The 14,087-nt window shown below is 44.6% G+C and overlaps 2 protein-coding genes across 3 annotated transcripts in view; one reads left to right on the top strand and one right to left on the bottom strand.

Moving 5' to 3' along the window:
- The window catches only part of LOC118395564 (neurotrophin receptor-interacting factor homolog), a 238,501-nt gene that overhangs the window by 7,634 nt on the left and 216,780 nt on the right, over window positions 1–14,087 (top strand). For both annotated transcript variants that reach the window (XR_008066155.1, XM_052465094.1), the window contains exon 4: window positions 3,563–3,712. Coding sequence is in view for 1 of the 2 variants with exons in the window: in XM_052465094.1 (XP_052321054.1) it covers window positions 3,563–3,712 (150 nt within the window). In the remaining variant the exon portion in view is untranslated. The remainder of the gene's footprint in view (window positions 1–3,562; window positions 3,713–14,087) is intronic.
- LOC118395624 (uncharacterized) overlaps window positions 1–14,087 on the bottom strand; it is a 180,880-nt gene that overhangs the window by 82,948 nt on the left and 83,845 nt on the right. The window lies entirely within an intron of this gene.

Genomic DNA, 14,087 nt, shown 5'->3' with positions numbered 1-14,087 from the left:
GGTGAGCATTTGCCCACTGAAGTTGGTTACAACGTCGAACTGCAGTCAAGACCCTGGTGAGGATGACGAGCACGCAGATGAGGTTCACTGAGACAGTTTGTGCAGAAATTCTTTGGTTGTGCAAACCCAAATTTTCATTGGCTGGATGATGCCGCAGGTGAATAAACCAGATTTGGAGGTCCTGGGCACGTGGTCTTCGGTTGTGAGGACAGTTGGACAAACTGCCAAATTCTCTAAAGCAATGTTGGCTGCGGCTTATGGTAGAGAAAGGAACATTCATTTCTCTGGCAACAGCTCTGGTGAACATTCCTGCAGTCAGCAAGCCAATTGTATGCTCCTACAAAACGTGCAGCCTTTGTGGCATTGTGTTGTGTGACAACTGCACATTTTAGTATCCTTTTGTCACCAGCACAAGGTGCACTTATGTAATGATCATGCTGTTTAATCAGCTTCTTGAAATGCCACACCTGTCAGGTGGATGGATTATCTTATCAAAGGAGAAATGCTCACTAACAGGGATGTAAACACATTTGTGCTCAACATTTGAGGGAAATAAGCTTTTGTGCATATAGAACATTTCTGTGATGCTTAATTACAGCTCATGACAGAGGACCAACACTTTATATATTGCTTTTATATTTTTGTACAGTGTAGTTCATCATGCAGATTTTTAGTTGAGACTTACACTGCATGACCAAAGGTATGTGGACACCTGCTCGTCAAACATCTCATTTCACAATCATGGGCATTAATATGGAGTTGGTCTTCCCTTTGCAGCTATAACAGCTTCCACTATTCTGAGAAGGCTTTCCACTAAATGTTTGAACATTGCTGCGGGGACTTGCTTCCATTCAGCCATGAGCAATAGTGAGGTCGTGCACCAATTTTGGGCGATTAGGCCTGGCTTGCAGTCGGCATTCCAATTCATCCCACATGTGTTCAATGGGGTTGAGGTCAGGGCTCTGAGCAGGCCAGTCAAGTTCTTCCACACCGATTTCAACAAACCATTTCTGTATGGGCCTTGCTTTGTGCACTGGGGCATTGTCATGCTGAAACAGGAAAGGGCCCTATCCAAACAAAAGCTGGAAGCACAGAATTGTCTAGAATGTCATTGAATTCTGTAGCGTTAATATTTCCCTTCACTGGACCAAAGGGCCTAGGCCAAACCATTATTCCTCCTCCACCAAACTTTACAGTTGGCACTATACATTGGTGCAGGTAGTGTTCTCCTGGCATCCACCAAACCCAGATTCGTCCATCGGACTGCCAGATGGTGAAGCGTGATTCATCACTCCAGAGAACATGGTTCCGCTGCTCCAGATTCCAATGGTGGCAAGCTTTACACCACTCCAGCCGACACTTGGCATTGCCAATGGTGATCTTAGGCTTGTGTGCGGCTACTGGGCCATGGAAACCAACCATTGAAATTCCCCAAAAACACAGTGGCCTCCATCATTCTTTCATAGATAAAGTTTGGAACCAGCAAGACTCTCCCTAGAGCTGGCTGCCCGGCCAAACTGAGCAATCAGGGAAGAAGGGCCTTGGTCAGGGAGGTGACCAAGAACCCGGTGGTCACTCTAACAGAGCTCCAGAGTTCTTCTGTGGAGATGAGATTCTTTCAGAAGGACAACCATCTCTGCCAATCAGACCTTTATGGTAGAGTGGCCAGACGGAAGCCGCTCCTCAGTAAAACAGGCACATGACAGCCCGCTTGGAGTTTGCCAAAAGGCACCTAAGGACTCTCAGACCATGAGAAACAAGATTCTCTGGTCTGATGAAACCAAGATTTAACTATTTGGCCTGAATGCCAACCGTCACGTCTGGAGGAAACCTGGCACCATCCCAACGGTGAAGCATGGTGGTAGCACCATCATGCTGTGGGGATGTTTTTCAGCGGCAGGGACTGGGAGACTAGTCAGGATCGAGGGAAAGATGAACGGAGCAAAGTACAGATAGATCCTTGATGAAAACCTGTTCCAGAGCGCTCAGGGCCTCAGACTGGGGCGAAGGTTCACCTTCCAACAGGACAACAACCCTAAGCACACAGCCAAGATAACGCAGGAGTGGCTTCGGGACAAGTCTCTGAATGTCCTTGAGTGGCCCGGACAAACATCTCTAGAGAGACCTAAAAATAGCTGTGCAGCGACACTCTCCATCCAACCTGACAGAGCTTGAGAGGATCTGCAAAGAAGAATGGGACAAACTCCCCAAATACAGGTGTGCCAAGCTTGTAGCGTCATACCCAAGAAGACTCAAGGCTGTAATTGCTGCCAAAGGTGCTTCAACTAAGTACTGAGTAAAGACTCAGTACTTAGTTGAATACTTACTGTATGTAAATGTGATATTTCCGTTAAAAAACATCTTTGTACTGCGTGTATGTATATATAAACTCAACAAAAAAAGAAACGTCCCTTTTTCAGGACCCTGTCTTTTAAAGATAATGTGTAAAAATCCAAGTAACTTCACAGATCTTCATTACAAAGGGTTTAAACACTGTTTCCCATGCTTGTTCAATGAACCATAAACAATTAATGAACATCTGGGACCTGTTGGATTGGAGTGTGAGGGCTAAGGCCATTCCCACCAGAAATGTCCGGGAGCATGCAAGTGCCTTGGTGGAAGAGTGGGGTAACATCTCACAGCAAGAATGGGCAAATCTGGTTCAGTCCATGAGGAGGAGATGCACTGCAGTACTGTCAAGAGAATTATGTTCTTAATGTTCATTCATAACCCAATTCAATTATACTACTCAGTCTGCGACCTAGAATTTGTAAGATACAGGTCGAATGAAACAGATGGAGGCCCAGCTAAAATAGTCAAAAAGGTTTATTCACGGGAACGTTCTAAAGTCAAGAATACAAAGACATCTATTTTATAGCTGACAACATACTTCCACACAAACAGTAGATATCCTACGCACATACATACAAACAGAAGGTATCCTACGCACATACTGTCTCACTACCCAGCCGACAGAGATTAGGGAGACCTTGACCTTGAGACGTACTCCCCATTCTCTCCCAAATCTCTAGTCAGGTCGGCGCCGGATTTTGCTCAGACAGTCTGTTTAAAATACCATAAAGACATTAACATTAGCTATATTGTTTTTACCCTCATTCTGACTAGAACCACACATTTATTGATTATCATTTTATACATTCTAATCAATTCCATACAATTATTTGTTTCAGGGTGGAATATTCTAATCATTCAATTAACAGATAAATCCAACTAACAAGTACTTAATGCAGCTGGTGGCCACACCAGATAATGACTGTTACTTTTGATTTTGTTGAATCTTATGTTCATACAAATATTTACCCATTTTAAGTTTGCTGAAAATAAACGCAGTTGACAGTGAGGATGTTTCTATTTTTGCTGAGTTTATATAATTATAAACCATATTTTACTGACAAATAAAATCAATCATGTCCACCATGATGGCTTTAACAACGATTAAGTCAATCAGTAACTACAGTATAGGAATCAAATGTAGTGGGGATGGGTAAACACTGAGGGAGTGTATGTCTGTGTGATCTGTATCACCTGTCTCTTCCAAGAGGAGGAGGGTCCAGAGTTGCTGCTGGTGAAGGAGGAGGGTGTGGGTAACCCTGAGGGGGCCATGGTCATGGAGGACAACCAGTCTACACCTCCCCCTGAACCCACAGAGGAACCAGCTGAGCAGCACAGGACCACACACAGTCTCACTGAGGTGAGCCCAATGTAAACTACTGTGGTATTAGGGCCCGTATCCACAAAGCCTCTGAGTAGGAGTGCTGATCTTGGATTAGTTTTGCATTTTAGATCATAATGAATAAGACTATATAGACAGGTGAGGACCTGATCCTCGATCAGCACTTTTACTCTGAGACTCTTCGTGGATACGGGTGCAGGTCTTGATATATTTTGTCTTAAGTGTGGGACCATGCTTTTAAATTATCAAACCATTAAAGAGTGTCAAGTGTCAATCAGATCAACTAACATGTTTGCATAGTACTCATAGCAATCCCTCATTACCCAATCAGAATGTGCTCCATAGCAGGGTGCTCATATCAGATTTCTTGATCTAACATCATCTTACTCTATATCTCTTACAGTCAGTAGACATGGAGGATGGAAAGCCTGATCTGCTGCTGGTCAAAGGAGACAATAGAAGACAGACCAGAGAGCATTGATCTGCTGAGTGGACTAAAGATGGGGGAACAAGGTAAGGGAGAAATACATATAGCCTACATACAGTAATACATCTTCAATGGGAGTAGTGATACTCTTGGCTGTTGTTTTGTCTTCATTCATAAAATGAAATCAATACAACTTGTGTTTACATACAAAAACACACATTATAATATATGAACTTCACCAGGTAATTGACTGAAACAACTCCATATGTAGAGTTTTCTCTACCATGTTTGTAAAGTCTATTTTGTAACCTCTTCCTGCAGGTGGTTGGCTAGATGCTAATAGAGGAGACTGGGCGACCATCTTGGATTCCCAGACTCAGACGGATGCAGCCAAGGGCCCAGGGGACAACATCACTGAGCAGGTCACAACCAGAGGCGACTTGGTGGAGGTCAGTGGATGGGAAAGTGTCCTCAACGCTGGGCTGGAGGGGCTCCAGAGTGGCGCAGGCTGTGTTGCAGCCGGCCGAGACAGGGAGACCCATTTGGCCCAGCGTATTTCCGGTTAGGGGAGGGTGTGGCCGGCCGTATTGTCCTTGTCCCATCGCTCTCTAGCGACTCCTGTGGCGGGCCGGGCGCATGGACGATGACACAGTCGCCAGGTGTACGGTGTTTCCTCCGACACATTGGTGTGGCTAGTTTCCGGGTTAAGCGGGCATTGTGTCGAGAAGCAGTGCGGCTTGGTTGGGTTGACTTTCGGAGGACGCACGGCTCTCGACCTTCATCTCCCCCGAGTCCGTACGGGACTTGCAGCGATGAGACAAGACTGTAACTACCAATTGGATACTACGAAATTGGGGAGAAGGGGTAAAACTACAAAAAAAATAGAAAATATTGTTAGGTACTTGAATCACAGTGTTAGGGATGAGCTTGACTGTGGTAAACATTTTATAATATCATGTCATGTTTCTGTGTGTACAGCAAATAGTTTGTTTTATTTTAATATATATAAACTTTTAAATGCTCTTCTGTTCAATTTGTTTTTACAGTCTGCGGTCCATGAGGACCTGCTGATATCCGGTTTTGCTGGTAGGAGAGACTGGATCTCTGAGGTGACAGGTCACCAAACCTTGCCCCAGATCAGGACACTGGATCAAGAGCAGTCATGGTTCCTTCTTGAGTAAGAACCAGGACCCAACCCAGAGGGACAGAGACTCCACCACCACACAGAAGACAACCAGTGGACAGGTGGACTGAACAACCTCAGTCCTGGTGGTCATCAGAGAGACAGAGGCTCCAGTCAGGGATCCAGTCTGCAGCCCAGACCCTTCTCTTCACAGTCTCAGTGCAGGGATGAAGCAGGGCCTGGGGCTGATAGAGATAGATCCTCCTGTTCCTATGATACAAACACCACAGTATCCATGATGAACAGAGCAGGTCAACCTGGGCTTTAGCCTTCACAGAGAGCGGTGGGAGACGCCCCTGGTGGTAGTATATCAGCAAGTCTGTCTTCTCCTTCAGGGTCTCGTCTAAAGCCTGGTGACTGGGTTCATAGACAGCCTGGACCTGGGTCTAGCTTACCTGGTCATGGTTACCCCACGAATACAGACCGGGTCAGGATGGGCATTTATCACAAGAGGTACCTAACCTATAACAATCCCGACAACACCCAAACAATGGCTAGAGATCAAGGATGGATCTCAAAGACTCACCACCTGAGGGTGGTGGGTCCTGCTCCTACCTCATCTGGTGTCATTGGGTCACAACATGAGTGGCCGAGTGTTAGGACGGACGCCGACAAGTCCTACTCCTTTCCCACGTGTGGGAAGTGCTTCACTAGGGCAAACTATTTGAAGGAGCATCAGACATTTCACACCAAGGAGAGGCCCTTCAAGTGCAAACTGTTACAAGAGCTTCTCTTTCCTGACTAACCTTACCAGACATAAGAGTGTCCACAACGGGAAGAATTCGTAGCAGTGTGGCTTGAGATGTACACAGGGGATTTCTGGGAACCATTCTTTAGAATGGTTATATTCTGGTTGTATATATTATAGTTATCGTGTGAAGTGTCTTGGGATAAGAGGGTAATTAACCACATACCCCTCATTAACCCTTTGGTAACTTGTCATTTGAAACAGGCTTGTGTAAATACCTGTTTTCAGAGAGACAGTAAACCTAGGCTAAAACAAGGACAGTTTAATATTTACCTTACTGGAGGTGATGGAGATGGAATAAAGTCATTCTATTATTTTCTACTCTATTCTTACTATTAGAGGTTGACTGATTATGATTTTTCAACGCTGATACCGATACCGATTATTGGAGGACCAAAAAAGCCGATGCCGATTAATCAGACGATTTAAAATGTACATTTAAAAAATTTAAATGAATGTTTTTTTATTTGTAATAATGACAATTACAACAATACTGAATGAACACTTATTTTAACATAATATAATACATCTAAATCAATTTTGCCTCAAATAAATAATGAAACATGTTCAATTTGGTTTAAATAATGCAAAAACAAAGTGTTGGAGAAGAAAGTAAAAGTGCAATATGTGCCATGTAAGAAAGCTAACGTTTAATTTCCTTGCTCAGAACATGAGAACATATGAAAGCTGGTGGTTCCTTTTAACATGAGTCTTCAATATTCCCAGGTAAGAAGTTTTAGGTTGTAGTTATTATAGGAATTATAGGACAATTTCTCTCTATACAATTTGTATTTCGTATACCTTTGACTATTGAATGTTTTTATAGGCACTTTAGTATTGCCAGTGTAACAGTATAGCTTCCGTCCCTCTCCTCACCCCTACCTGGGCTCAAACCAGGAACACAACGACAACAGCCACCATCGAAGCAGCGTTACCCATCGCTCCACAAAAGCCGCAGAGCAAGGGGAACAACCACTCCAAGTCTCAGAGCGAGTGACATTTGAAACACTAATAGCGCGCACCCCGCTAACTAGCTAGCCATTTCACATTGGTTACACCAGCCTAATCTCGGGAGTTGATAGGCTTGAAGTCATAAACAGCTCAATTCTTGAAGCACAGCGACGAGCTGCTGGCAAAACTCTCTGTACTTTATCCAACTGGTGGCATCCATAAATCTAAATATTCCTGTTACATTGCACAACCTTCAATGTTTTGTCATAATTACGTAAAATTCTGGCAAATTAGGCGGCCCAAACTTTTGCATATACACTGACTCTGCGTGCAATGAACGCAAGAGAAGTGACACAATTTCACCTGGTTAATATTGCCTGCTAACCTGGATTTCTTTTAGCTAAATATGCAGGTTTAAAAATATATACTTCTGTGTATTGATTTTAAGAAAGGCATTGATGTTTATGGTTAGGTACACATTGGAGCAAGACAGTCATTTTTTGCAAATACGTACCGCATCGGTTATATGCAACGCTGGACATGCTAGATAAACTAGTAATGTCATCAACCATATGTAGTTAACTAGTGATTATGATTGATTGATTGTTTTTTATAAGATAAGTTTAATGCTAGCTCGCAACTTACCTTGGCTTCTTACTGCATTTGCGTAACAGGCAGTCTCCTCGTGGAGTGCAATGTAATCAGGTGGTTAGAGCGTTGGACAAGTTAACTGTAAGGTTGCAAGATTGAATCCCCGAGCTGACAAGGTAAAAATCTGTCATTCTGCCCCTGAACACGGCAGTTAACCGTTCCTAGGCCGTCATTGAAAAAAAGAATGTGTTCTAACCAGTTCATCCTATGGGGGCGCTGTGTCATTATTGGATAAAAAGACGTGCCCGTTTTAAGCGCAATATTTTGTCACAAAAAGATGCTTGACTATGCATATAATTGATAGCTTTGGAAAGAAAACACTCTGACGTTTCCAGAACTGCAAAGATATTATCTGTGAGTGCCCTAGAACAGAAGCTTCAGGCAAAACCAAGATGAAACTGCAACCAGGAAATGACCAGGATTTCTGAGGCTCTGTTTTTCATTATCTCCTTATATGGCTGTGAATGCGACAGGAATGAGCCTGCCCTATCTATCGTTTCCCCAAGGTATCTACTAGTACTTTGTGATGTATTTGTAGGCATATCGTTGGAAGATTGACCATAAGAGACTACATTTGCCAAGTGTCCGCACGGTGTCCTGCGTGAAAATTGTTGCGCAAAACTCAGCTGCTGGTATTTTTCCATGGGATTCTGAGACGGAAGCAGGCTTCCACGAACGGCATATCAATGAAGAGATTTGTGAAAAACACCTTGAGGATTGATTCTAAACAACGTTTGCCATGTTTCGGTCGATATTATGGAGTTAATTTGAAAAAAAGTTTCGACGTTTTGGTGACTGAATTTTCGGTTCGTTTCGGTAGCCAAATGTGATGTACAAATCGGAGCGATTTGTCCTACACTAATCTTTCAGGAAAAACTGGACATCTGCTATGTAACTGAGAGTCTCCTCATTGAAAACATTCGAAGTTCTTCAAAGGTAAATAGTTTTATTTGATTGCGTTTCTGGTTTTTGTGAAAATGTTGCGTGCTAAATGCTATGCTAAATGCTATGCTAGCTATCAATACTCTTACACAAATGCTTGATTTTCTATGGTTCAAAAGCATATTTTGAAAATATGAGACGACAGTGTTGTTAAGAAAAGGCTAAGCTTGAGAGCAGGCATATTTATTTAATTTCATTTGCGATTTTTAGAAATCGTTAACGTTGCGTTATGGTAATGAGCCTGAGGGTGTATTCACGATCCCGGATCTGGGATGGGTAGGATCAAGAAATGACTTGCCTAGTTTAAAAAAATTAAATCGCCCAAATCGGTGTCCAAAAATACTGATTTCCGATTATTATGAAAACTTGAAATCGGCCCTAATTAATCGGTCATTCTGATTAATCAGTTGACCTCTACTTACTATCACACTGTTCTTTCTAAACAAGTCTGTCCTCAGTTTGAAAGATACTCATAGGAGATATGATGTGTAATCAGTGGTGGAAAAAGTACCCAACAATCCTATTTGAGTAAAAGTAAAGATACCTTAATAGAAAATGACTCAAGTAAACATCACCCAGTAAAATTATACTTAAGTAAAAGTATACAAGTATTTGGTTTAAAATATATTAAGTATCAAAAGTACAAGTATAAATAATTTCAAATTCCTTATATTAAGCAAACCAGATGGCACCATTTTCTTGTTTTATTTATTTACTGAAAGCCGCGGGCACAGTGTGTTTAGTGAGTCCGGCAGATTAGAGACCGTAGGGATGACCAGGGATGTTCTCTTGATAAGTGCATACATTTGACTATTTTCCTGTCATGCTAAGCATTCAAAATGTAACGAGTACTTTTGGATGCCAAGGAAAATGTATGGAGTAAAAAGTACAATATTTTCTCAAGGAATGTAGATACCCCAAAAAACTACTTAAGTAGTACTTTAAAGTATTTTTCCTTAAGTACTTTACACCACTTTGCGTAATCTAATAAACAGTACCGTATTTCAAAGAACAACACGCATCCCTATTTAATTTAACATACCCTTTTGAGCTGTGACGGCAACCAAGATCCCTTCTCTTTCATCTTAAGGTTTAAAGTGTCTGTCCTATATCTAGGAGATATGATTTTTTTGTACACATATTTAACCCTTTTTTGCAGGCACAAAACTACTTCCATAAATGTTTTTAACCGGTACCGGGTTACCTTCAGACAAGTCCTGTGAAACTTGTGGGGGTCGTAGAACAAAACTTATCTCCCCTTTCTACAGTTGGGTCATATCAGTTTGTAGCCTAAACGGTTTGGACACTACAAACACAAGTTGGCGACGAGTTCCATGAGGCAAAACGGAGAACACCAGCATTAACACCAGTAAGTAGTATCGATATTGTATTCTGCCACTCATTAATTCGACAGAATGAAGATTTTTCTCGAAAAATTGTGTTCTTTTAAATACCAGTCAACATCACTTTGAACGACGCGTTGCTTCAGATAATGGACAATAACGACTGTATGCTACCCACCCCTTGTGTACAATGACAGTCTGGAAGCTATTGTCAATAATGTTATATTTTAAGAGCCACATTCACAATTAATAGTTTGCAGATATTATTGTGGGGCAATTGTGTGCCCAATTTCAATGCTTTTATCAGCATAGCCTATTCCCTTATTACATCAGCTGTTCCAGATTTAAAAACGGCTTCTATCTCCAGGCCATCAGACTGTTGAACAGCCATCATTTACATTTACAATTAAGTCATTTAGCAGACGCTCTTATCCAGAGCGACTTACAAATTGGTGCATTCACCTTATGACATCCAGTGGAACAGCCACTTTACAATAGTGCATCTAAATCTTTTTAGGGGGGTGAGAAGGATTACTTACCCTATCCTAGGTATTCCTTGAAGAGGTGGGGTTTCAGGTGTCTCCGGAAGGTGGTGATTGACTCCGCTGTCCTGGCGTCGTGAGGGAGTTTGTTCCACCATTGGGGGCCAGAGCAGCGAACAGTTTTGACTGGGCTGAGCGGGAACTGTACTTCCTCAGTGGTAGGGAGGCGAGCAGGCCAGAGGTGGATGAACGCAGTGCCCTTGTTTGGGTGTAGGGCCTGATCAGAGCCTGGAGGTACTGAGGTGCCGTTCCCCTCACAGCTCCGCAGGCAAGCACCATGGTCTTGTAGCGGATGCGAGCTTCAACTGGAAGCCAGTGGAGAGAGCGGAGGAGCGGGGTGACGTGAGAGAACTTGGGAAGGTTGAACACCAGACGGGCTGCGGCGTTCTGGATGAGTTGTAGGGGTTTAATGGCACAGGCAGGGAGCCCAGCCAACAGCGAGTTGCAGTAATCAAGACGGGAGATGACAAGTGCCTGGATTAGGACCTGCGCCGCTTCCTGTGTGAGGCAGGGTCGTACTCTGCGGATGTTGTAGAGCATGAACCTACAGGAACGGGACACCGCCTTGATGTTAGTTGAGAACGACAGGGTGTTGTCCAGGATCACGCCAAGGTTCTTAGCGCTCTGGGAGGAGGACACAATGGAGTTGTCAACCGTGATGGCGAGATCATGGAACGGGCAGTCCTTCCCCGGGAGGAAGAGGAGCTCCGTCTTGCTGAGGTTCAGCTTGAGGTGGTGATCCGTCATCCACACTGATATGTCTGCCAGACATGCAGAGATGCGATTCGCCACCTGGTCATCAGAAGGGGAAAGGAGAAGATTAATTGTGTGTCGTCTGCATAGCAATGATAGGAGAGACCATGTGAGGTTATGACAGAGCCAAGTGACTTGGTGTATAGCGAGAATAAGAGAGGGCCTAGAACAGAGCCCTGGGGGACACCAGTGGTGAGAGCGCGTGGTGAGGAGACAGATTCTCGCCACGCCACCTGGTAGGAGCGACCTGTCAGGTAGGACGCAATCCAAGCGTGGGCTGCGCCGGAGATGCCCAAGTCAGAGAGGGTGGAGAGGAGGATCTGATGGTTCACAGTATCGAAGGCAGCCGATAGGTCTAGAAGGATGAGAGCAGAGGAGAGAGAGTTAGCTTTAGCAGTGCGGAGCGCCTCCGTGATACAGAGAAGAGCAGTCTCAGTTGAATGACTAGTCTTGAAACCTGACTGATTTGGATCAAGAAGGTCATTCTGAGAGAGATAGCGGTAGAGCTGGCCAAGGACGGCACGCTCAAGAGTTTTGGAGAGAAAAGAGAGAAGGGATACTGGTCTGTAGTTGTTGACATCGGAGGGATCGAGTGTAGGTTTTTTCAGAAGGGGTGCAACTCTCGCTCTCTTGAAGACGGAAGGGACGTAGCCAGCGGTCAGGGATGAGTTGATGAGCGAGGTGAGGTAAGGGAGAAGGTCTCCGGAAATGGTCTGGAGAAGAGAGGAGGGGATAGGGTCAAGCGGGCAGGTTGTTGGGCGGCCGGCCGTCACAAGACGCGAGATTTCATCTGGAGAGAGGGAGAAAGAGGTCAGAGCATAGGGTAGGGCAGTGTGAGCAGAACCAGCGGTGTCGTTTGACTTAGCAAACGAGGATCGGATGTCGTCGACCTTCTTTTCAAAATGGTTGACGAAGTCATCTGCAGAGAGGGAGGAGGGGGGAGGAGGATTCAGGAGGGAGGAGAAGGTGGCAAAGAGCTTCCTAGGGTTAGAGGCAGATGCTTGGAATTTAGAATGGTAGAAAGTGGCTTTAGCAGCAGAGACAGAGGAGGAAAATGTAGAGAGGAGGGAGTGAAAGGATGCCAGGTCCGCAGGGAGGCGAGTTTTCCTCCATTTCCGCTCGGCTGCCCGGAGCACTGTTCTGTGAGCTCGCAATGAGTCGTCGAGCCACGGAGCGGGAGGGGAGGACCGAGCCGGCCTGGAGGATAGGGGACATAGAGAGTCAAAGGATGCAGAAAGGTAGGAGAGGAGGGTTGAGGAGGCAGAATCAGGAGATAGGTTGGAGAAGGTTTGAGCAGAGGGAAGAGATGATAGGATGGAAGAGGAGAGAGTAGCGGGGGGAGAGAGAGCGAAGGTTGGGACGGCGCGATACCATCCGAGTAGGGGCAGCGTGGGAAGTGTTGGATGAGAGCGAGAGGGAAAAGGATACAAGGTAGTGGTCGGAGACTTGGAGGGGAGTTGCAATGAGGTTAGTGGAAGAACAGCATCTAGTAAAGATGAGGTCAAGCGTATTGCCTGCCTTGTGAGTAGGGGGAAGGTGAGAGGGTGAGGTCAAAAGAGGAGAGGAGTGGAAAGAAGGAGGCAGAGAGGAATGAGTCAAAGGTAGACGTGGGGAGGTTAAAGTCGCCCAGAACTGTGAGAGGTGAGCCGTCCTCAGGAAATGAGCTTATCAAGGCATCAAGCTCATTGATGAACTCTCCAAGGGAACCTGGAGGGCGATAAATGATAAGGATGTTAAGCTTGAAAGGGCTGGTAACTGTGACAGCATGGAATTCAAAGGAGGCGATAGACAGATGGGTAAGGGGAGAAAGAGAGAAAGACCACTTGGGAGAGATGAGGATCCCGGTGCCACCACCCCGCTGACCAGAAGCTCTCGGGGTGTGCGAGAACACGTGGGCGGACGAGGAGAGAGCAGTAGGAGTAGCAGTGTTATCTGTGGTGATCCATGTTTCCGTCAGTGCCAAGAAGTCGAGGGACTGGAGGGAGGCATAGGCTGAGATGAACTCTGCCTTGTTGGCCACAGATCGGCAGTTCCAGAGGCTACCGGAGACCTGGAACTCCACGTGGGTCGTACGCGCTGGGACCACCAGATTAGGGTGGTCGCGGCCACGCAGTGTGGAGCGTTTGTATGGTCTGTGCAGAGAGGAGAGAACAGGGATAGACAGACACATAGTTGACAGGCTACAGAAGAGGCTACGCTAATGCAAGGAGATTGGAATGACAAGTGGACTACACGTCTCGAATGTTCAGAAAGTTAAGCTTACGTAGCAAGAATCTTATTGACTAAAATGATTAAAATGATACAGTACTGCTGAAGTAGACTAGCTGGCAGTAGCTGCGTTGTTGACACTACACTAATCAAGTCGTTCCGTTGAGTGTAATAGTTTCTACAGTGCTACTATTCGGGGGCTAGCTGGCTAGCTAGCAGTGTTGTTTACGTTACGTTGCGTTAAAAGAACGACAATAGCTGGCTAGCTAACCTAGAAAATCGCTCTAGACTACACAATTATCTTTGAAACAAAGACGGCTATGTAGCTAGCTATGTAGCTAGCTACGATCAAACAAATCAAACCGTTGTACTGTAATGAAATTAAATGAAACTTGCTGGCTACCTGCACGGTACTCTGCCCTGCACCTTATGCCCCATGTATATATAGTCACCTCATTTTCTGTTAATATACTGTTGTTTACTCCCTGTGTATGTATATACTGTATTCTAGAAATAGCTCATCCTAATATACAATATACCTTCCAAATTATATACTGTCGGTGTCTATATTTATATTATGGCTACTACTGAACATACAATTTTCCTTCCAAATTATATACTGTCAGTGTCTATATTTTTATTCTG

The sequence above is a fragment of the Oncorhynchus keta genome, chromosome 16, assembly GCF_023373465.1.
Source record: "Oncorhynchus keta strain PuntledgeMale-10-30-2019 chromosome 16, Oket_V2, whole genome shotgun sequence".
NCBI classification, from domain to species: Eukaryota; Metazoa; Chordata; class Actinopteri; order Salmoniformes; family Salmonidae; genus Oncorhynchus; species Oncorhynchus keta.
This window is presented reverse-complemented; position numbering and strand designations above follow the sequence as displayed.